Genomic DNA, 23169 nt, shown 5'->3' with positions numbered 1-23169 from the left:
TTACGAAAAAAATTAAGTAGTTGATTTTGTGTGCTTTAGTGTTAGCAAAATGTTTGAAGAATCAAATAAAGGAAAAATAAATGATTTTATTAGTGGTATAGTATCAAAATGTTAGACTTATATAGTTTAGCCCTTGATGTTTTTAGTCATCTTTTCCATTAGTTTCATGGATATTATTTCCTAGATTATCAAATCCTTGTGGAGAAAACCTTGTCTTAAACTTCTTTTGTATTTCTTACAGTCCTGAATAATTCATTTTAGTTAACAGGATGAAGTATCATCTTGTGTTCTTAAAAAGAAACAATTTCTCTTACATTTATTTTGCCTAATCAAATAGATCATGATACAGATTAATCGGGGGAAATAGTTATTTCTATGATTAGGATGGCTGAGTGAAGAGCAGCTTCTGGATCTTTTTTGGCATTAATATTCATTGTAGAACAAGAAAACAGGGTATTTCCTAACCACATCTCCATATTTGTGTGGAGTACGGAGAAAGGTTTATCAACACTAAAATTGGTAACAAGTAAACTTTTTTTCCTAAAAAAAATTTGTTTTCCTTCTTTTTCTTCCATTATTTCATGCATTTGTGCAAAATCTACCAGTGTGTGTTCTATAGATAGCTCAGCTTTGGGATTGAAATCCACAAATTCATTTACAGGTTAGTCAATATTTTTTCAAGTTAACAATCTTCTAAATGATAATTAGGTTCCTGAACTATTGTAGAAGGAAAGAGGAAAGAGCCTCTTAAACAGACCTAGATTCAAATTAGGATTCCACTACTTGCTATGTGTATAACATAAAATTTATATAGTACTTAATAAGATTGCAGTAAATATTAACTGAGATGGTACCTTTTTTTGGGAAAAATTACAAACCCACAGAAAAGGTGTAAGAATAGTACAGTGAGCATCCATGTGCTCCTACTCAGGTTTCATCAATTAGTATTTTACCACATTTGTACACATACATTCCTTTTCTTACACTCACTATGTGTGTATATGTATGTTTATCTATATGCTATATGTATATGCTACACTTCTACTGAATCATTTGAGAATAAGTTGGCATTTTTCTATTTATTCTTGATCTAGATTGATACAGTTTGAATCTGTCACACTCCTCTTTGGATTTAGCTTCTAATTGTCAACCCTCTTTCTAGGGACCTGTCTATTCTCTTTCCTATTTCTAACATCCTATCTTACCTTAGCCATTGGGAGATGTAACTCAACCAGCTTGGATTCAGGGCAGATGAGGTCTCCTTACTTAGGACAAAGAGTTTGTGCCCAGGAAACAGAATAAAAAATGTCGTTCATCTTATTTTCATTCTTTTGTGATATTTAGAATGTGTTAATCTATGGAGCAAGAAAGGATGAAATTGAGTTTTTGTTTTCAGTGGGGCCTACAATCATGCTACTTACTTTTACTTAAGCCTTATTTACTTTTTCAAGAAAGCCTTGAGCTAATTAGTTACACCCATTTATAGAAAAGGAAACAGACACATTAGTGTTAGATAATTTGCCCAGGATCATACACTCAGGATTTGAACTCAAGGTAGCTAACTCCAAAGTCCATACTGTTTCTAGGACATCAGAATTTTTGTAGATTTTTCATCTGCTTTTAGGAATATAAGAAATACACTTTCCCATTCACCATTTAGATTATTCTGTGCTTCTCTTAGTCTTTATTATGACTATTTGACTTCAAGAAGATATAATTCACTGGCTACATTATACTTATCTGAATCTATCTTTATCTTATAACTTAAGCAGACAGACTTCTTCACCATCCTCCAGACTTGATCCTTTGTCCCTCCATTCAATCATTACATAAAGGGTCAATACACATTTTCTAAAAAAGTCTAGATAATAAATATTTTAGGCTTTGCAGACCATACGTTCTCTGTTGCAACCACTCAACTCTTCTTTGTAGCACAAAAACAGCCATAGCCAATACACAAATGAGTGGGTGAGACTGTGTTCCACTAAAAGTATGGTCAAAAACAGGCCATATTTGACCTGCAGGCCTTGGTTTGTTGACCCCTAGTATAAATCATCTTCTTACATGCTCATTAGAATTTATATACCAGGGAAATGTTGCATGGAGCACTGTTAAGAGACATAAGAATGCTCATCCCACTCTTGTATTTGTTTATATATGTACAATGACCAGTTTCATATGTGCCTTCTACATGAGAGGATGAAAATGAAGTAATAAATACAGCAGGTGCCTCAAAACATAATATGAAATTCAGTTTTGTACTGAGCAGGGAACATGCTATTAAAAGACTAGTGATGTTTAAAGGAAAATTTCGAGGTACGTGGCCCCTGCCCTCAAACATGTGGTGATAATATGTTCCATCCAGCATATTATAAGCTATATTCTGATCGCTATTTGAGGAATGTTGAATGTGCCTTGCACAGGCAGAAAGAAAAAGAAGAAAGAAACACAAAACAGATGTGACAATGAAAATTTCAGTATAACATGTATGGGAGACTTGATGACTCCTAGGTCACACTACTCACAGAAATAACATAATTAGGAGCTCCATTGCTAATTGTTTGTTATAAAGATAGAAAGAATACATGTGTTATTTACAGTGATATTGATTTCTCAGTTTTATCATTTCTCCTGGAGATTATTATCTTAAGGAAAACTATTTTTCCTTTATGTCTGATAATCACATCCTTATTTCCCAATCTGTTGAACCTTCTATCTGTTGGAATTTGTGCAATTAATGCTAAATAATTACATTGATAGTATGTAATCTTTTCGTGTACACATCATGTTGTCTGGTGTTTGAAATCCTCTTCTCATTTTTCTTCTTTATAAAGGAAGATATGAACTCTGTTCAAAGAAGAATTTACCTTTTAAGGAATCTGAAAAAATTGTTTTCTTAATTATAAGCATTTCTGAAAGATCTAGTGATCTTTGGCTGGTTTAGTACATTGATTACTTTATGTGTACTCCAGCATTGTTGAATAGGCTTTTTTACAAAAATGAAATATCAAATGAAAATGAAAAGACAATATAGCAAAACATATGAGATGCACTGAAAGCAGTGATCACAGGGAAATTTATATTTGTAAATGCCTACATTAAAAAAGAAGAAAGATCTCCAATCAATAACCTAACTTTACACTATAAGAACCTAGAAAAAGAAGAGTAAACCAAACCAAAGAGCAGGAATTTTAAAAAATAGAGAATAGAAAAACAAAGGAATCAACAAAGTCAAATGTTGGTTCTTTGAAAAGATCAGCAACATTGACAAACCTTTAGCTAGATGGACCAAGATAAAAAGGAGAGTCTAATTGTTAATCAGAAGTGAGACTAGGGAGCATTACTACTGACCTTACAAAAATATAAAAGAATACTCTGAACAATTGTATGCTAACAAATTAGACAATCTAAAGGAAATGACAAATTCCTACAAACATACCCACTACCAAGACTGACTCAAGAAGAAATAGAAAATCCAAATAGAGATAAAACAAGTAAAGAGGTTGAATCAGTAATAAAAATCTTTCCCAAAAAGAAAAGCCTAGGACTAAATGACTTCACTAATAAATTCTACCAATCATTTAAAGAAGAATTAACACCAATCCTTCTCAAACACTTCTTAACTAATTCTATGAGGCTAGCATTACCCTGATACAAAAACCAGAAAGAGATATCACAGGAAAAAAGGAAACTACAGATGAGTACCTTTTTGTATATTAATGTAAAAATCTTCTAAAAATACTAGTGAGCTAAATCCAGCAGCATATTAAAGGGGTTATACATCATGACCATGTCCACTTTCATCACTTATATTCGACATTTTACTAGAAATTCTATGAGAGCAATTAAACAAGAAAAAGAAATAAAAGGCATCCAAATTGGAAAGGAAGAAGTGAAACTATCCCTATTTTCAGATGATATGATCTTATATGTAGGGAATCCACAATAAAACTATTGGTTCTATTAAATAAATTTAGTAAAGTTGCAAGATTTAAAATCAACACACAGAAATTAGTTGTATTTCTATACACCAATAATGAACAAACCAAAAATAAAACTAGGAAAATAACTCCATTTACAATAGCATCCAAAAGAATAAAATACCTAGGAATAAATTTAACCACAAAGTTTAAGACTTGTACACTGGAAACTACGAAGCATTGCTGAAAGAAATTAAAGAAGACCTAAATAAATGGGAAAATATTCAGTGTTCGTTGATGGAAGACTTAATGTTGTTAAGATGGCAATACTCCCTAAAGCAGTGTACAGACTCAGTGCAGTCCTTATCAAAATTCCAATGGCATATTTTTGCTGAAATGGAAAAGCTGATCCTCAAATATATATATAATTCAAAAATGGGCAAAGGACTTGCATAGACATTTTTCCAAAGAAGATATACAAAGGGCCATCAAACCCATGGAGAGATGCTCAACATCATTAGTAATTGGGGAAATGCAAATCAAAACCACAATAAGATACCACTTCACACCCATGAAGATGACCATAATTTAAAAAACAGGAAATAACAAGTGTTGGTAAGGTTGTAGAGAAATTAGAAGCCTCTACTTTGCTGGTGGGAATGTAAAATGGTGCAGCCACTGTGGAAAATAGTTTGGCAGTTCCTTGAAAAGTTAAGCATAGAATCACCATGTGACCCAATAATTCCACTCCTAAGTGTATATCCAAAAGAATTGAAAACAGATACTCAAAACAAATACTTGTACCTGAATGTTCATAGCAACACTATTCACAATAGTCTAAAACTGGAAACAACTGAAATGTCTCATCAATGGATGAATAAATAAACAAATTGTAGTGTAGCCATACAGTGGAATATTATTCAGCCCTAAAAAGGAATGAAGTACTGATTCATGCTACAACCTGAATGAACTCTGAAAACATGCTAAGTGAAAGAAGCAAGACGTTCGCATATTGCATGATTTCATTTATATGAAATATTCAGAATAGGTAAATCCATAGAGATAGGATCAGGTTAGTGGTTGCCAGGACCTAGCAGAGGGGAGGAATGGAAGTGAGTATTTAATGTTACGGAGTTTCTGTTTGGAGTGATAAAAGTGTTCTGGAACTAGATGGTGATGGTTGCACATTATGAATGTACTAAATGTCTGATTAGAAACTTTAAAATTGTTAATTTTATGTTATGTAAATTACAGCTCAATTTTTTAAGCTGAAATATAAAAATTATTTAAAATCATTAAGTGATATGATAAACTGCAATGAGAGTTTTTCTTAATTATTAGAATGCAGTCAGGGACTGGGTTACTATGACTACTATTACAAAGTGCTACTGATTCTTTATGACCAGAGCTGAGGTTTATGTCTCAGTACCTTTATGATACTCAGTGGCTGAAAGGACAGTGACTAAGAGTATGGTGAAGGCAGTAAGCGGTATTAAATATGGAGTATTAAATTAAAAGTTTATCAGAAGGAACACAGTTCTTTTCACTTGAGAGCATCCTCTCACATGTGTCCAACATCCTTTCAAGTGGAAGTCTTCTTTTTCTGTCAGCTACTAGAAAGCTTGGAACCAAAATCTGCCAAGTCAGCTTCATCTGCTTTATGATTGAGTCATTAGGTTAGTAGGTCAGAGCTGCTGGATTTCATTGAAGCACTTGACAAAGTCTCATGATGTCACTGTAGCATTCCTTAGGGCTTTCTCCTCAGCCTTGTCCTGATGTTTCATTTTTTTAAATCACATTTTTTATGCCCACATACTAGAAATGCTAGTAAACGCATTGGTTGACAGACTCAGAATCTTAAAAAGATAGGAATGGATGATTATTATGAATCAAATATAACAAAATGAATTTTATCCAAGAAAAGTCTCATACTTGGGTCAAAAAAACACGAACTGGAAAAAGAAACCATTGGAGGGACATGACTTAATAGCAACATATGCAATAAAGAGTAATAGGGTATGATCACTCTTAACCTCTCAGTATAAGCTAACACAAATGGGTTGTTTAAATCTAGTGTTAAAAACTGCTCTGCACTAAGCAGGCCACATCTGGGGCATTGTCCTCAATTCCATTTTCCAAGAGACTTTGACAAACTGAAAATAAATCTAGAGTTCTGTGTAAAGGATGATGAGGAAGACATTCAAGCCCATGTCGTAAGATACAATTGAAGAAAGCAGGAATGGCTAGTCTTAAAAATATTGGCACTCTTCAAACAATGAGAGCTAATCAAAAAGAAACAGGAAAAGGCAAAAGAACAGAGCTGACTGCCTTGTATGGTCATGAAAGCATTCCAGCAAAGACTGGGTGGATGTTTTTCAAAAATATTCTTAATGATTAAACGATGGAACCACGTGGTAACTAAAGTGTCTTTCAATCCTAAGATTGTATGGATCTACATAATTACTAGAAAGCAGGTAACATGAGGATGGGGAAAAAGAGAAAATATGGGCTTAAACCAATGGTTTAATAGAACTCAAATACAACTTATTGAATGCTTCTAAAGTCAAGGCATTGTTGAAGGTACTATATATAATTCAGAAGTGATGACATTTTCAGGTTTGGGTTGGTATCAGTGGGACAATAACTTGTTTCATTGGCCTTGTTTTATAGTCTAGTCTCCTGAGACAAGATCTAGGGCTTGGAAGCCCAGCTCAGCTGTCTTCTTCAGGAAAACCGGGGACACCATACTACTCATTCTCTGCCACAAGTTCCAGGAGAAGACCACTCCATGATTCTGCAGCACTTGGTAAGTGCATCACACAACAAATCCCATCCTACAGATGGTTCCTTTCCCCCCCCCTTATTCTTTACTGCTGGCTGCACTTTTAATTATTAAGAAGAAATTTGGTTTCTTGGGTATCATGTTCATATTGGGGCTTATTTGCATAATATATATCTATTAGATATTCAGTAAACAATCAATTTAATACTCTTGTTTGATCATCAATATTAGAGGAACTAAGTGAAAAATGGGACTTAAAAAATGGGACTAGTTTTTACTCTCATAATAAAAATGTCATGTGCTAATATTAACACCTTATTTTTCGCTAAAATTGATATAAATGCTGAACAGTTTACAGAGTAGTTTTATATACATTCTCCTCTCATCAGTACAACAGTTGTGCTAGTCAGTAGATGTAATACTAGATTCAACATAAAACTGAGGCTCGAAAGAGAACACGTTCATATCATTAGAAGGTGGTTTACCCAGGACAAAATTTAAGATTTTCTGACTCCAAGTCCAATGTTCTTTGCATATTAATTGTTTTTACTCCCAGCTTTTTTAAAAAATTGAGGTAAAATTAACATAACGTAAAATTAACCATATTAAAGTGTACAGTTCAGTGACATTTAGTACATCCACAGTGCTATGCAATCATTATCTCTGTCTAGTTCCAAAACATCACCAACACCAAAGGAAACTCAGTACATATTAAGCATTCAACCCTCATTCTTTTTAGCTTCCTTCTTTTATGTCTTATTCATAGCCTACCCAGGCCAATCTGTTTTGTGTTGCTGCTTATAGCAAGCCTCAGGTGTACTGACACCTTATCCAATCAGTGTTTAACTGTGGGGATTTTTGGGTGATTCCTACCAAAGAATCCTTTATACAAGAAAATTGAAGTTGCAAATCATGTTTATGTTAAGGATGGGCCAGCTTCTAAAGTAAATATAGTCCACCAACAGAAAATATGTCAGTTATTTATTCCACAAATCTTTGTTGACTGCCTCCAATTTAGATATCTACCTTCTGTCAAGCCAGTATTTTGGTGAAATATTCATAGTCTCTGGGTCTAGAGTATGCTTGAGCGTATAAAAGGGCACAATGATGGATTGTCACGTTCGGTACAGAGAGCTCTGATTAGATGTGCCCACCTCTCGGTATTATGAGTGATTTAGTATATGTACTGTTAGAGTGACCCCAGAGGGTTTAGACCAGTATACTTTTTGTTATTTAAGAAATGATAGGAGCCAGCCCAGTGGCACAGTGGTTAAGTGCGCACGTTCCGCTTCGGTGGCCCAGGGTTCGCCAGTTTGGATCCCAGGTGTGGATATAGCACTGCTTGGCAAGCCATGCTGTGGCAGGTGTCCCACATATAAAGTAGAGGAAGATGGGCACGGATGTGAGCTCAGGGCCAGTCTTCCCAAGAAAAAAGAGGAAGATTGGCAGCAGATGTTAGCTCAGGGCTAATCTTCCTCAACAAAAAAAAGAAAAGAAAAAAAGAAATGATAAATTGTGAAGGGTCTTTTTTCCATCTCCACTTTTGTTTCTCACCAAATGAGTTAGGGTAGGAGTATTCATTTGAGTCTAGATGCGTCAGTGTCACTCTAGAAAAATGTCCTGTTAGTATGCTACGTGAGCACATAGTGTGACAAAAAGCACTAATATAGACCAATACTATTACTAAAAGTTTAGGGAGAAAATGAGCTATTGAAATAACTAGGAAAGGGAGGATGAATTTCATAAAAACTTAAGTTTTCTAGAAATTAAAGCTTATATCGTCTTCATTTTCTTTTTGGTTGTGATAATGATAGATACTGTTGATTGTCTCCTCCATGCCAGGTACTGTGCTATAAATACTACATCTTTACACAGACTCTTATGAGGTCGTAATATTGACCTCATCTTACAAATGGGGAACCAAGACCCGGGAAGCTAAGAAACTTAACCAAGGCTTGGTACCCAGGGAGGTCCACTCATCCCCTGTATGAATACCATTTAGTGGATTATTAATCCATTCCTCATTGCTGTTTCTCAGTCTTAGTCACTCTTTCTGGGCATTACACTTATTCATGAAATCTCAGAGTTGAAAGGCAACCTCAGCATCTTGTCAAGTTATTTTGATACTCAAGGAAATCAATATTCTGCAAATCAGTATCTATCCAATTTATAATCATTTTGCCACAGATTTTAATATACACCTAATAATAACGGCTAAAATTTATTAGGTGTCACTCTCTGTTAGGTACTCCCCTGAGCACCTTTCATATATTATCTTTATTACAATAATTCCAGGAAGTGTTATCCCATTTTTGTATCTTAGGTAACTGAAGCTCAGAGAGGTTAAGTAACTTACCCAAGCTCACACAACTACTATATAATTGAGCTAAAATTTGAATCCAGCCAGCTTACTCTCTTAATTGTTAAATTTTGCAACCCCCTAAAAGTGAACTGTTAATCCCAAAATTCCTTATTTTAAATCTGACATCATGTATGTAATTGTATAAGGGTAGCTAATGATCAGATAAAAATATAAAAGAAAAACTTCTATTCATATGACAGGGAAAAATTGCCCTAAACTAAATGGCAACATCTTCTACTAGTAATTACCCAAAATAGAATGATGAGCTCCAAACTGATAAGGAGCAGTTCACTTGACTTTCTTGGTATACAGTGTGGCTTTGGCTCAAGGAATGCTGTATTAATTGTGTAGAGTTGGGTTCTAGAAAAGCCTCACAAAGAACAAAAATTTTGCCTGTAAGTGTTGTAAATATAGAGTGTACCAGATGTTACTTATCTTTGGCTCTTTTAAGGAAATATAGGCTGCCTCTTGGGGTAGGGACTTAGATGCTAGTGAATGTTTTTTTCTCTTTTTATTGTATAAAATTTTTCCACATGCCTACTTATAAATTGTTTTCTTAGCTTTGTAGCCTCCTGGGATATTCACTGTAAAGATTCCCAGCCCCAATTGAAAGGATTTCGTTCATTCTTAAACAAGTGCATGTCTTATTGTGTTCTATCATTTATGACACAGGAAAATACAATGCTTGTTTGATTCTCATTTTTATAGTTTTCAAAAATATTGTACTTTATATTGCCTTCTTATGTGTTTTCTTCTTAATAGTGAATCCCTGTGAAAAATCCTGAATTTGATCCGTTATTTGTGTAAGATTGGAAAGCTGCACTTATTACCTTTTTTACAATAGACAAATTTAAAATTTTTAAATTTTACAGATACGTAAAATTAAAATAACAAGTGAAGCTGAGTAGACATATGAAAATACTCATGTTCTCATTTGTATTAATAATTTATGCTTTAGAAAGAAATATACTTTAGTTATTTTGGGAAATAAATATAAACATCCAAGGATAAACTGTACAATAAATGGTACTAAAGTTGCAATTTTAACCACACATTATTAAAGTAAATGTTCTTGCAGAATACTGGATGATATTGCATATGACAGTGCCCCATATTTAATAGTTTATGTAGCATATCTGACATTATTATAACCTTAATTTTTCATTTATTAAATTTTTTTTCAAATTTTTAACATAAGATGTAGCATAGCATTAACTTTTAGTCTGTTTAATATGCTTTTAAACCTAATTCTCGATGTGATATGGACACTAAATTTGTGTCTCTGTTGAGTCATATTATTAAAATTACCTGTTGCACCAAATGCCCCTCTATAAATGAAACTGAGATAAATGATGTAAAATGCCTAGCATGGAGTCTGCCACGTATTAGCTACTTGAGACATGTTCACACATGCTTTCCTCACACACGCTTATTGGTTTATCTTCTTTCTTGTTTTACTTTGTTTTCTGTCTTCTTCCTAAACTTATGGGATATGTATTTCAGAATATATCGCTTCATTAGGAGAGCATGTTTTACCCTGAAACCAGTTAGAAAGAATGAGGCCCCCATCCTTATATTCCTTGCTTCCTCCTAAGTATTGGAAAACAAGAAAAGCACTGAGAGGAAAAATTGTTTCCTGTTCATTTGAAGTCTGATCTTTTTAATATAAATGCTGATGAAATATACTGTTTTCCATGTGCAGATCCTTTGCAAGCAAAGAAAGTCAGAAAGGTGCCTCCTGGTTTGCCTTCTTCTGTAAGTAGCCATTTTTTTTGACTTCATGGTAAACAAACTGATTTCAGGTATTCGGTATTTGCTGGCTATAAGGTTATACTCAGTTGGTGTCAGTTGGCACACTTCACACAGTAACTGTTCACTGCTAAACAGAATCATTGATTGAGATAAATCTGCATTTAATGTTAGGGTTTTAGATTTCTCTACAATGATTTGTAGATTACTCATATGCTCTTGCTCCATGTCCCTGTCATTTGAATTCCCCTCTTGGGAAGAGGACTAGGCCGGTAGCTGTCAAAGAAGATCTCCTGTACAGGTCTTTTGATGTTTAATTAGTCATTATGTTGCTGAACAGGAGGACAGACAGAGATTAATAGCTGAGAATCTTAGAAATTTACATTTGTAATAATCCCAGTGGAGCTAAAGACATTAAGATTCGGAGGACATGTTCAGCTCAGCTTGCCTCAGTAGGACTGAGGTTATTAATATGCATAAATCACCAAGTCAGATGTTCATTGTGAAGCCCTTGTGGATTTTAAAGCCTTCATTAAGCCTTTCCTAACTTCAGCCTAGCATCAGGAAAGCTTTCAAGCAACTAGTTTGTTGATCCCTCTTTGCTCAAAAATGTATCCTTTGAGAATAAAGAGCTTTCATGAAGGAGGTTGGAAAGGTTTGGTGAACAATCGTTAATGGCCATGATAATCTAATGCTGTAGGAGTGTTTGTGCTATTAAATATACTTTACTCTTTTAAAAAGTAAAAGTATTTGTAAATGAACCTACATCATAAATCCACCTACAGTTTAAAAATCCCTGGTGTGAGGAGGGAAGATTTTTTTCCTTTCTCTTTGCTTAGAACAAGTGGGGAGTGGGGCTTTTGGATTGAAGCCCCATGCCTTATAGGGTACATCTCTTTGTTGTGTAAATGGATGTTGGGCTTTTATTTGGCAGTACTTAACACATGGCCGCAGGTGCTGCTGGATGAGTCACAGCTCATCGAAGTATACACTGAATGGAATATCCAGCTTGGCAAGTAGTAATCTAGAAGGAGCAGCATGGGTCTGCGCTTTTTATTTTTTATTAAGGCTGAAGTAGAGATATCATCTTTTTGATTATTTGCCTTCCTTCTGTCCTGTGTTCTTCCCCTGCTTTCTCTTCCCTGTGATACATGAAAACTCGAATTTGAAATCCTCTTTGAAACTCAGTTCCAGATGGATCTGAGTTTTATGCAGCCTAGGGCAGCTGTGCTCTGAACCTGCAGCCTACCTGGAAGGTTGGATTGCAGCTGCAGGCATTCTTAAACGCTTTTGCTTACATAAGCACTTGGCCCCACTAGAGGCTGAATAGCTGCTTGATAAACAAAATGAACACAATGCCTCAAATCATTATTCCCGAAGACAGGAATTTTTTTTCAGCAGCAGCTAAAAATAGTTGGGCAATTTACATTTTAACAGTTGCGTGCTGTGCTGGGGTAGGTGGTTCAACGGTATAACAGATGATTTCTGCTAGATTAACAGAAATCACATTTAAAACTGACAGGACTGCTAAAACATATAACCGTGCAATTTTCTTGTAATTTATTGCTATAATTCTGTGAGAGTAATAAAAGTTAAATTACATATTAATATTTAGTAGAACCACACAGGTGAAAAAAACAGACTAGTAAATGAAAAATTTATCTCATTTCTTCTTAGCCTGACATTAATTTTGAGAACAATATATTTTCAGAGTTTCGTAGTTCTTTCGTTTTTAAAACAAAAGGGCAAAATGGAGAGAACAGCCTGCAAAGAGAATAGGCACTGGAGGTCACCAGTGTTCCTTACAATCCTAGTCATAATAGCATTCACCCTTGGAATTATTCCAAGGTGATACTCTAAGACTCCAAGGGTATATTGTCTCAGGTGTCCTGGACGAGCCGTAGGAAGGGGAAAGCCACTGAATTCTCACAAAACTTTGATTTCTTTGAGAATCTTTAGAAAATTTCATAAGCTGAGCCTACTTATATATTGTATTGCTAGCTACCTTATTTGAAATTTATTAGATATTTATACAGAATAGAAGAGAATTCAGTATGTTCAATTCTATATTTAACATCAGCATCAAGCATGATTGTACTACTCTGAAACTATGCTGAAACTAGTACTTAAACATATTGAATGTTATTAAGGATATATAAATAATAAATGCATTTTAATTAATTGAATATATTTTAGATTAAATGCTATGTTGAAATATCAAGTTTTTAAAAATTTTTTTTAAAAACTTTAAAAACAGATACTTTGATAACTAATACCAAAATAATAAACTTCTGAAAATACTTGGTTACACTATTTATCTTTTCAGTGTCTTAAAAAAAAATGAGAATTTAAAATTATGGTTTTCTATTGGAATGCTTTTACTGAAACGTATGTAATTTACAGGCTTTTAACAATGTGAATTATTTAAAAAATGGGTATAAAAATGAAAATGAACTATTTATATTTTATTTCATGGTTATTTGAATATCATACTTCCCAAATCAAACTAGAAATTTGACGGTAACATCACAGATTTCAAACTTTGCTGTTATCCAGTCTATCTTTAATTATCTGTAAAATAGGTGCTACCTTTACTAAAGAAACAAAGAGCTAGGTTCATATTGTACTGCTCATACTGCTACAAAAAACAAAAGTCGGGTTTACTTAACATGCAAAGCATTGGTAATCTACATGATTTGACCATAGAGCATTGATTAGAGGCCTTTTCTTTTTATGAGCCATGATACATATTTAGGGTATCATAAGTACAAACCTCAGCTCCTCTATTCCTCTCTGCAGAGCAACTGAAGGGTAACTTCTTTCTGGATGAAGATCCAGTGAGTGTCTGTCGACATAATTAAAGCACTATGGTCAGTAAGGTTAAGAGAATGGTCTGCTCAAATCTGCTGGCTCAGTTATTAATTGGTTGTTTGTCCCTGAACACCTCAGTTAATCCTTAGGAAATTCAGAGTGGAAAATCCAAACTTCCTTTTAGGTCCAAAATGCTAAGTATTTTGGGTGTTAAAACAGTCATGCTCAATATGTAACCAAAAAGTGTAGTGGTCATGGTTTTCTTCCTACTAATGAAGAAATGTTGTTCTTAAGTACATTAAATTTTCCACTTGCTTCTCTAGACAGGTTGAAATATTGAACAAAGTGGACTTTTGTAGCAACAACTGTAGAATGATGCTTGGACATGGAGAATTCAAACATACACACACTGTCGTTGCCTTCAGGGAACTTACCATCTGAGACACAAGCATTCAATGAATTAATTACATTGCAGTAAGGCAAGTAAAGATGTATACCAAGTGCTCTGGAAACATAGGGTAGGTAGAACTAACTCTGCCTTGGAAAGTACTGATGGCCTCAGGAGTTGACATCTGAGCTGTTTCTAGAAAAATGAGTAGGAATTCATCTATTAGAGAAGAGGGAGAACGGACCAGAGAGGTAACAGGCATAGACGTGACAAAATAAACGTGTGCTCAGGCCTCAACTAGAAGTACAGCATTACTAGATTCTATACCAAATATAACCTTTGTACTTTTGCTATAGTAGACCCACTCTCCCGCTCTAGGGGAGGATTGGGGAACACATCAGACCAGTCCAGATATGAAAAGGGATAAGCTGTCATAGCAGTCTACCCTGGATAAGGGCCTAAAATCCCCTGACCAGTAGACAATAGGAGGCATTTGTAATTGTTAAGGGTATCTGGGAGTCTTTCCAAAGGCGTGGGTGGTACTTTGACTTTGTAGGGTCTTTTCCCTCTTTTTTGTGTGTGTGTGAGGAAGATTGGCCTTCAGCTAACATCTGTGCCAATCTTCCTCTATTTTATGTAGGCTGCCACCACAGCGTTGCTTTACAAGCAGTGCTAGGTCCATGCGTGAGATCCAAACCTGCAAACCCCAGGCCACTGAAAGCAGAGCACGTGAATTTAACCACTATGCCACTGGACTGGCCCTCTTTTCCTTCCTTTTTAGGGTTCTTGAACCTCCCCTCCCCTTCCCTAACCACCACCTCTAGTCTTTGTTCTTTGCATGTACCCCAGCTGTTTTTCATCCGTATCAGATTTTTACTAAGATAAGACATTTAAGGAAATTGTGAAGCACTGGGTAAGGATTGGGGCAGTCGTGTTTTTTTCCTAGTAGTTTGTGGAAAAAACTGAAACATTTGCAGTATATTTGTTGGCATCCTTTACAGCCTCAGTGTCACTCTGTTAGAGGTACAGAACTTAGATGTATGAGGATCTATGTTAACCATTATCTGTATCATCTTAATCTTTAATCTTTGCCACACAAATCTATAAGGTAACTAATATCCTCTTGTTACAAATGAGACATTGAGACTCAGAGATACTAAGTAACTTGCCCAAGATCGCACATAGAGCCAAGATGCCACCATCTGAAAGGATGATGTAGAAAAGCACAGACTTCCCAGTCAAGGAGATGATGGGTTGTATCTGGCCTCAGCAGCTTTTTATTTTATTACCTTGGAGAATTCCTTTGAAGTTCTCTGAAAGCTAAGTCTCTATTTGTAAAAGGAGATAATAATGCTTATCTCAAGTGTTAAGTGTGAGGGTATTATACGTGCCTGGCATATAGTAGACACTAAGTAAATGTTTATTTTTCTAGTTCCTATCTCTACAGCTTGAAATTTAAAGGAACTTTAGCATTTCATTCTTACCAAATTTTTGTTGAAAAGCAAAGTTTGAAAACATAAGGAAGGATAAATATTATAGTAAAAGAAAAAAAACTATTATGTTACCTAGACTTGCATATGTAATGTATATGCCTGGCACATAGTGAGTGAGGGGTAAGTTGTAGCTGCTATTGTTGTTTAGAAAGCATTCATTTTCAGAAAAGGAATCTATAAAAGGAGGAAAATTCTGTCCCTAGAATTCATACTAATTTTGTTTTCTGAACCATCAGGAGTCTATGCTTTTTTTAAATCATTGTTTGAACATCTTTGTGGCTCTCTAAAGCGTTTCAAATTCCTAAAGTTATGTTCTTATTCAATAGCATTTGAAAACATCTTTTGAACATCAACTTTTGACTCTACATCAAAATGGCATGTCTTATTCATTTTGAATATAACTAGTTTGCAGTCCCATACATAGTCTGTTGACATAATCTATTTGTTTCTTAATCAAATGTCATGCTGTCTTTTGTCCTCTGTTTTTGAGTGTGTATATTTTCCCACAAAAGCTATTACCGTTTAATCAGATAATGTCTTTGCTTTTTATCTAAACTCTCAAAGTATATTTTACCACCCCAGCCATCAAGAAAAAATATTTTTTCTAACTCTTCCCCCCATAAGGCGCTTTATTGTTTCTGAGATGAATCAAAGCAGCTTAGACTCCACCTTTTCTTGCTTTGCTGCAGACAAGTACCGAGTTCTGTAGCCTTTAGATTCGTAATTGACTATAGTTTAGAAAATGATGCATTCCTTTTTCCCAAAATTTTTACAGGATTTTATTTTGTTGGTAATGGCTTTCTTTTAATTAATGTGAATTTTGAGTCATTTTCAGTAATAAATTTGGAATTTTAGGGGCAGCCCTTGAGGTGATTGGAGATATCCTGAGGTGTTCCCAAACCACAAAGACAGCTAAACCATGCCCAGTGACCTAGTATTTTCTTGTAGTACATACTAAAGAGAATTAGTAAGACTATTAAATAGAAAAAGTGAGAATATTAAATCCTGAGGGTGGCTAAACAGGATTTTTTTAAATAGGAAAGAGAAGACAAATACAACTTTCTGGGGCTGGTAGAAAGGAGTAACTTGGAAAACTACCATTTAAAAGATTATTGGATATCTAAACTAGTGAGAAAAAGGTCAAGGGTTAAAACTATAGAGAAACTGTTACCTCCAGTTTATATACAAAAATAACGACATGACCAGCAAGTAGAATACTCTCAAAGGGAGTATCCTATAGAAGTCACTAGGAAGCTGAGATAACAGTTCATAGACAATTATGCAATGCCTTTAAGACTAGCAAGCATCCTAGTGATTCTGGAAAAACAGTATTTTACATGCAGCACCAGCTTCAGCTGAACTTTGTGAGTGCACCCTCCAGTTCTTGAACATGAGTTGGAATAGGTGTTTGCTTAGCTCGTTTGGCAGACAAGCATAGAGGGCACAGAACAACTGTAGGTACTTAAGAGTTTCTTATTTCTGGCTGTTAGATAAGCTCTCTCTGTTTGAAGGTTACCATGATATAAAATTTCCAAAGTGGCTGATAACTTTCTCTGACCTTTAGGTCAGACGAGCAGAAAAATCTTAGTATATAAAGGGAATGGTTCTATAATCCATTCCAAACTTATATTCAGTTTGGTTATTGAATAAAAGATTTTCTTCATACATTAATAAGAAGAAGTACCACTGTTTATGCTGACAGTAAGTGCTGTTCAGAACAGTGTGAGGATTGTATCAGTATAGATAATAGGCTTTTAATTCATAGTTCTAAGATGTTCATTTTTGTGATGAGCCAGTAATGTCTTTGATCTGAGTTCAAGTCAAAAAACAGAAGGAAAAGTAACCAGTGAGTAAGTCCTATGTATCCAATTATTTGTACTGATGTGGTTGTACAACCGCAGTGATATTTGTTATTTTCTGACTATTTCTTTTTAAAGAAGAAAGAATATGGCTGAATTTCAGAGCTGACTTTTAAGGTTTATTTGAACTCTTCAGCTGCTTGTGTTTCAGATCTCTGATGTTGGATAAGACCCAATGTGTTTGTGTAGCTTGCATGTTTTTTAAAGGATATGTGATTGAATTCTGTAAATGCTTTTAGAGTTTAAACCCACTATCTGGATGTTCAGCATCAAGAGAACCATGAAGTTTTTTTGTTTTCTTTTTTTCTAATACAACCAAGGATTATTTTTTCAAGTATAGGAAAGAAGGAATAAATTAAGAAATTCCAAATTTTATCACTGAGGTGTTTGGGGCTCTGGATTTCATTCTAAGTTAGGGAAGACTATTACATCCTAAGTAATTTGCTGACAGGAAATTTGCTATCACTGATACTCTCTTTGTTTAACCAGTAATGATTTTACTTTGCGAAGTCATTTATTGTGCTTGTAGTATATCTAATTTCAAAGACGGTAATATATGCTATATGGATAAGTTTATGATTAGAGTTTTAATCATTTTAAAAACACTGCTAGTCCCAGGATAGTTTCCAATTTCTCTTGTGTTTATATTCATTGAATAGATTTTAAATTTTAAAGTGTTAGCCATTCAAAGTTTTTGTATTTTCATTATCTGCAATTATTTTAATACATAACCCAGTATATCTATAATATGCCAACATTTTATTAGTTTTCAGAAATTTCTAGAAATTATATTTCTGGAAAATTTGATAGAACCTTCTTATCTCCTTGTTATAGCCTATATTTCTGCTCTTCTTCAGTGTGCTAGACCAGGAGTCGGCAAACTTTTTGTGTAAAGGGTTATGTAGTAAATACGTTCGACTTTGTGGGCCAGATGATCTCTGTTACAACTACTCAACTCTGCTATTGGAGCATGAAAGCAGCCACAGATGATATATAAATGAATGGGCATGGCAGTGTTCCAATAAAGCTTTATTTGTAAAATCAGGTGGTGGGCCACAATTGGCCCACAGCCATAATTTACCAATTGCAGCATTAGACTTAAAGAATACAAGTATATGCCTAAAGTGGATACAGTCTTACCGTCTTCATAAATGTTCCTATGAAAAGCAAACCCAAAGAGAAATAGAATTAAATACTTTTTAGGCGTGTTCCCTGGGAGTTTTTTTGGATCCATTACCTGATATACATTAGTTCCTTCATCATTTCCTTAAGGCTCTGGACACTGGGCCAGAGTTTATTGTATTGACAGAAACTTTCCAGGACCATTATTTGCCTTCTAAAATGTACCTGACTAGGATAGTGGGAGAGCCTCAATGTATAAAGTGGGTGCTATGGCATCATAATTTTTCTAGGATTTAAATGTTATTTTAGGTCGTAATATGCAGGATACTTTATGACATCAAAAGTAAGCCCATAAGTAGATATATTATTAGTAAATGTTTATTTGAAACAATTGAGCTTAAAGTATTTAAATAATTTGACTGTGACATAAACAGCCCTACTATAATTTTTTACCTAAACTTACATATATGTACCCAATCACCATCTTTTATCCTGGTCCAACTTTCTCTTAGAACTCAAAGCTAAAAGGTGGTTTTTAGCTGCTTGAGAATCAGTCCCAACCCAAGTATGATTGTGAAACAGATTCTCTTGGAACGTGACATGTTTCTCTCTAAACATAAAAGCTTCATACAAGACTTGAGAATCTTCTATCCCATGACTAGAGAATTCACTTTTTCAATTTTAATCTATATAAATTTAATTGAATATTTAGGGTTCTTATTTAGTTCCTTTTTCTAGCTCTATGACAGCTAGTATTAACAAGAAATAATACTTAGTAAATAAGTAATAAAACTTGACATTATTTGAAATCAAGTTATGTTTATAAATTGCAAAAACCAGTAATGTGAGTGAGAATTAGAAAGTCTTTACTATTATGGTGGGCTCCATTTAGTAGATCTCCAGTGAGAGAAATATGAATTCATTCTATTCAAGTCAGTAAATATATATTAAGTGCTATTGTGAATGAAGAATTCTTTTAGGCTTGAAGGATTTTAAGTATGAATAAAGCATGGACCTTGTACCCTGTCTTCAAGATGCTTTTAGTCAAGAGAAAACTTTGACCTTTGGAAAGAAGTAACTTTTAAATTTTTTTCTGTTAAGTAATTGTTGCCCTTTGGGCAAATAATGGAGTATCCAGGAAATGCCTTTTGAATTCAATTAAAAGGATAAAGATAAATACTGTGAAGCTATTATTTTATGTTATCTACAATAGGGAACATCATCTGTTAATGACTTCCTCCTCTGAGCTGTACTTTTCAACTTCCTTCTGCTCAGGCTGGGGCTGTTCAAATCATCAAAAATATGTTAATTTGCATTCTTTGTATAAGAAACTGAATTGTTTGTCCTATTTTTCCCCTAAATTATGCAATTAACTTTTCGTTATACACAATAGGAGTAAATTTGCTAAACAGGCAAGTTACGGATAATTCAGCCATTACTCTATAGCGTGCTAGGGTTGACCTAGTTAACAATACAGGATCATGATCCTCATGTGACAGAGGAGTATGGAAAACCAGAATACAGGAAACTTTCCCTAATGGAAAAAAAAGTTACGGTTTCATTGATAGAAAAGTGAAACAGTGGTTATCTTCCCACACTAAAATTATCTTCAAGAGTTTGACCGTTTGTCACCATCTGCTGCTAGCATTGTTATCCAAGCCACCTTTATCTTTTTCCTGAACTTATGGCAACATTCTCCCAACTGGTCTCCCAGTTTTCCTTCAGTCATTTTTTTTAAAAACCAGGAAGATCCTTTTAAAATCTAAGTCAGATGATACCATTCTTCTGCTCCAAATCCTCCAATAGCATCTCTTATCACTGTAAAACAAGAGTGCTTAAAATGGCTTTCAAGACCCTTCTCATCTGTCTACTGCTACCTCCCAGACTTCGTCTTCCACTTATTGACCCCTCTAGCCATGCTGCCCTCTTTACTATTCCTTAAAAATATCAACACTCCCCTGCTTCGAGGCCATTGCATTTACTTTTCTTTCTGCCAGAGCACACCTCCCTTAGTACCCACATCGCTAGTTTTCTCACGTACTTTTCTCTTTGATCACAAAGCACTTTATCACTGGGATCTTTTGTGATGTATCATATAAAAAATGGCAACAAGCCCCCATCATACCCTCTCTCCTTCCCTGCTGTATTTTGCTCTATAATACTTGTTACCATCTGATGTAGTGTAATTTGTTTATTCTTTATCTCTCTCACCCAGGAGAAAATTGATAAGGCAGGGATTTTATACTGTTTGTTGCTTTATCTGCAGCACGTAGGTGCATAATAGATGCTCAGTGAATATTTGTTGAATAAATGAACAAACTCAAATGATGAGCAATACAGCCATAGCTGTTTCTTCCTGGCCCATGCTCAGTTGACTCAGAGAAGATATAAAGAACATACTGGGTAATCTGAAATTAATATGTCCTTCAAGGAGACCTACAGGTATATTTTAATCATCTATATTATTTAACTTACTTAAACTTTGTAAAAGTTTTTCAGGGAGGAAAAAAAAATGTCCGATTTTTCATCAGAAAAGTGAAAATCTTTTCAGTGGCAAAGATCACAGATATTCTTCCCATTTACATAGGCATAGTCTTTCCCTCAGTTAGATAGGTTAGAAAAAGGAAGACTTCCATTTGGTTTTCCTTGTGAGGTCTTAGCATTTGATAATTGTGTCCTTATATTCATATGATATTTACACAGTTTAAACCTTTCTTACACATCAGTTATTTCAGTTCTGAAATAACCAATGTTAGGGCAAACAGATGTCCTCAAGATCACACACCTGTAAAGGTACTGTGGTATTGCTACCTGCTTTTCACCCTTTACTGTCCTATTGTACCCTGTAAACTTTCCAACCTACATATTCGTTCCAGTCACCTTTCTTTATAATCCACGTAACAGTCTCTTTTACTGATCCACTAAATTTCTCCAGCCAAAAGGCACAAAGAAGCAAATCACAGGCCCAGCTTCTTTATTACAGAATAGTGTAGGAGCCACAGCCTGCTTACTTAAGATGGGCTCCCTATTGACTCCTTAATGCTTTGTTCCTTGCTAAAATTATAAGAAAGCCATCTCTGTAGAGGCTTATATGTTCGTTTGAAGGGCATGGCCAAAAATCTTTTATTTTCCAGATGCTGCTATATTAAACATAAAATGTCTGACTTGTAGATCAAATTGCACATTATTGAGAGACCAAAATTGTTATTGAGCTAGTTGAACAGTGATCAAGTTAGGTAAGAGTTGTTACTATTGGTAAGATGTCAATCCTTTTCTTTTTTTTTTTTTTTTTTACCATTTTGTTCTGGACACTACATAGCTTTTTAAAAAGATGTTAGTTTTAAATAAAAATGTTATTAGGCAATGGAAATATATAACTAACCCCTTATAAAAATACTTCATTTGCTAGCATGAATGTTATTAGAATACAAAGCAGTTGGTCTCTTAGCTTACAACTGAGAAGTTGTAATTATGTTTTTGGATTCCCTTTTAGATCAACCTTTCATTTCATGTGAGGCTTTAGACTTTTAATTATGCCACTTGCAAATATGATTGTAAAAATACCATTTAAGATTGGTGTGAACACTGGGTATCATTAATGCCAGTAAGTCATAGCCCTGGGTCTTCAAAAATAGTAATATGACAAGATGTAAAATATTTCAGAAAATCTAATAAGTTGTATAGTTTACTGAAATAAAGTTATCCATCTATCTAAAACATCAGATTTCTTTTACTTAAGCTCAGCATGGCAATGCTTCATTTCTCTTTTAACCAGAAGTTCTGAATGGAAGTTGCATGGCTTTGTTTTTTAAACAGGGAAAAATATTCATTATAACTCAAAAAAGAGTTTGGGAGACAAAAATCTTTCAAAATAGGAATTCAGTGTTTTGGGGTGGAGTAGGTAATAAAAGGTTTTATTACTGGTGAAATGACTAGGAAATCTTTGGCCTAGTTTAATGCCCGCATTTTGCAGAAATGGAAACTTACGCTCAGGGAAATTCAGGGACCTAGCCTAAGCTCTCATACCTCCTAAGAAGCAGAGCTAAAATCTGGATCCCCATATTCTGACTCCCATTCCAGTGCTCTTTTTTATCATATGGTATGACTCCACAGTGTCTGGAGCCTGAGCAGCCCGTTTCACATGAGTACTAATGACTGGTAGGGAGAATACTTCTGCCCTATACTATATACTTGTCATGTAGATCCATAGAACAAGTACCTTAACAGATTTCTTCTTTCCAAGTTTTGCATCTCTTTCCCACTCAGTCTGGTAAAGGATACTTGTTGGAGTGGCCTGTTGCCTTTACCAGTGAAGCATACTAAACATTAGTCAAACTTTAGTTTTATTTTTCTTTGTTCTATGTTGAGCTGGCACCATCTCCCATCTCCTCTCCTGTTTGTTATACCCTTCTCAGATGTGTTTTCAAAAGGAAGTATTATTTGGCTTTTGTTGAGAGTGGCCACCAGAATTTAGTAGTAAGAAACCATTCTTTTTTAAAATAGATCTTTTCATAAATTCAGGATCTGCATTTCTTCCTGTGACTGTAGCTAAAATTAACTCTACTTTGTTACTTGATCATTACAAATATGAGGCAAGATGATTTGGTAGACTCTCAATATTTAATTAAGTAAAGGTATGAAGTATTAAAAATTACCACAACTGGCAAGAATTTTTACTGAAAC

The 23169-nt window shown here is 34.6% G+C and overlaps 1 protein-coding gene across 12 annotated transcripts in view; it reads left to right on the top strand.

The window, feature by feature from the left end:
• Positions 1-23169, top strand: part of TCF12 (transcription factor 12) — a 348762-nt gene that overhangs the window by 262193 nt on the left and 63400 nt on the right. For all 12 annotated transcript variants that reach the window (XM_044764823.2, XM_044764824.2, XM_070500951.1 and 9 more), the window contains 2 exons: positions 6591-6726; positions 10767-10819. In XM_044764823.2, coding sequence (XP_044620758.1) covers positions 6591-6726; positions 10767-10819 — 189 coding nt within the window. The remainder of the gene's footprint in view (positions 1-6590; positions 6727-10766; positions 10820-23169) is intronic.

This window comes from Equus asinus, chromosome 2 (genome assembly GCF_041296235.1).
Source record: "Equus asinus isolate D_3611 breed Donkey chromosome 2, EquAss-T2T_v2, whole genome shotgun sequence".
Classification (NCBI taxonomy): Eukaryota; Metazoa; Chordata; class Mammalia; order Perissodactyla; family Equidae; genus Equus; species Equus asinus.
Note: the sequence above shows the minus strand (reverse complement) of the source record. Positions and strands in the feature narration are given on the sequence as shown.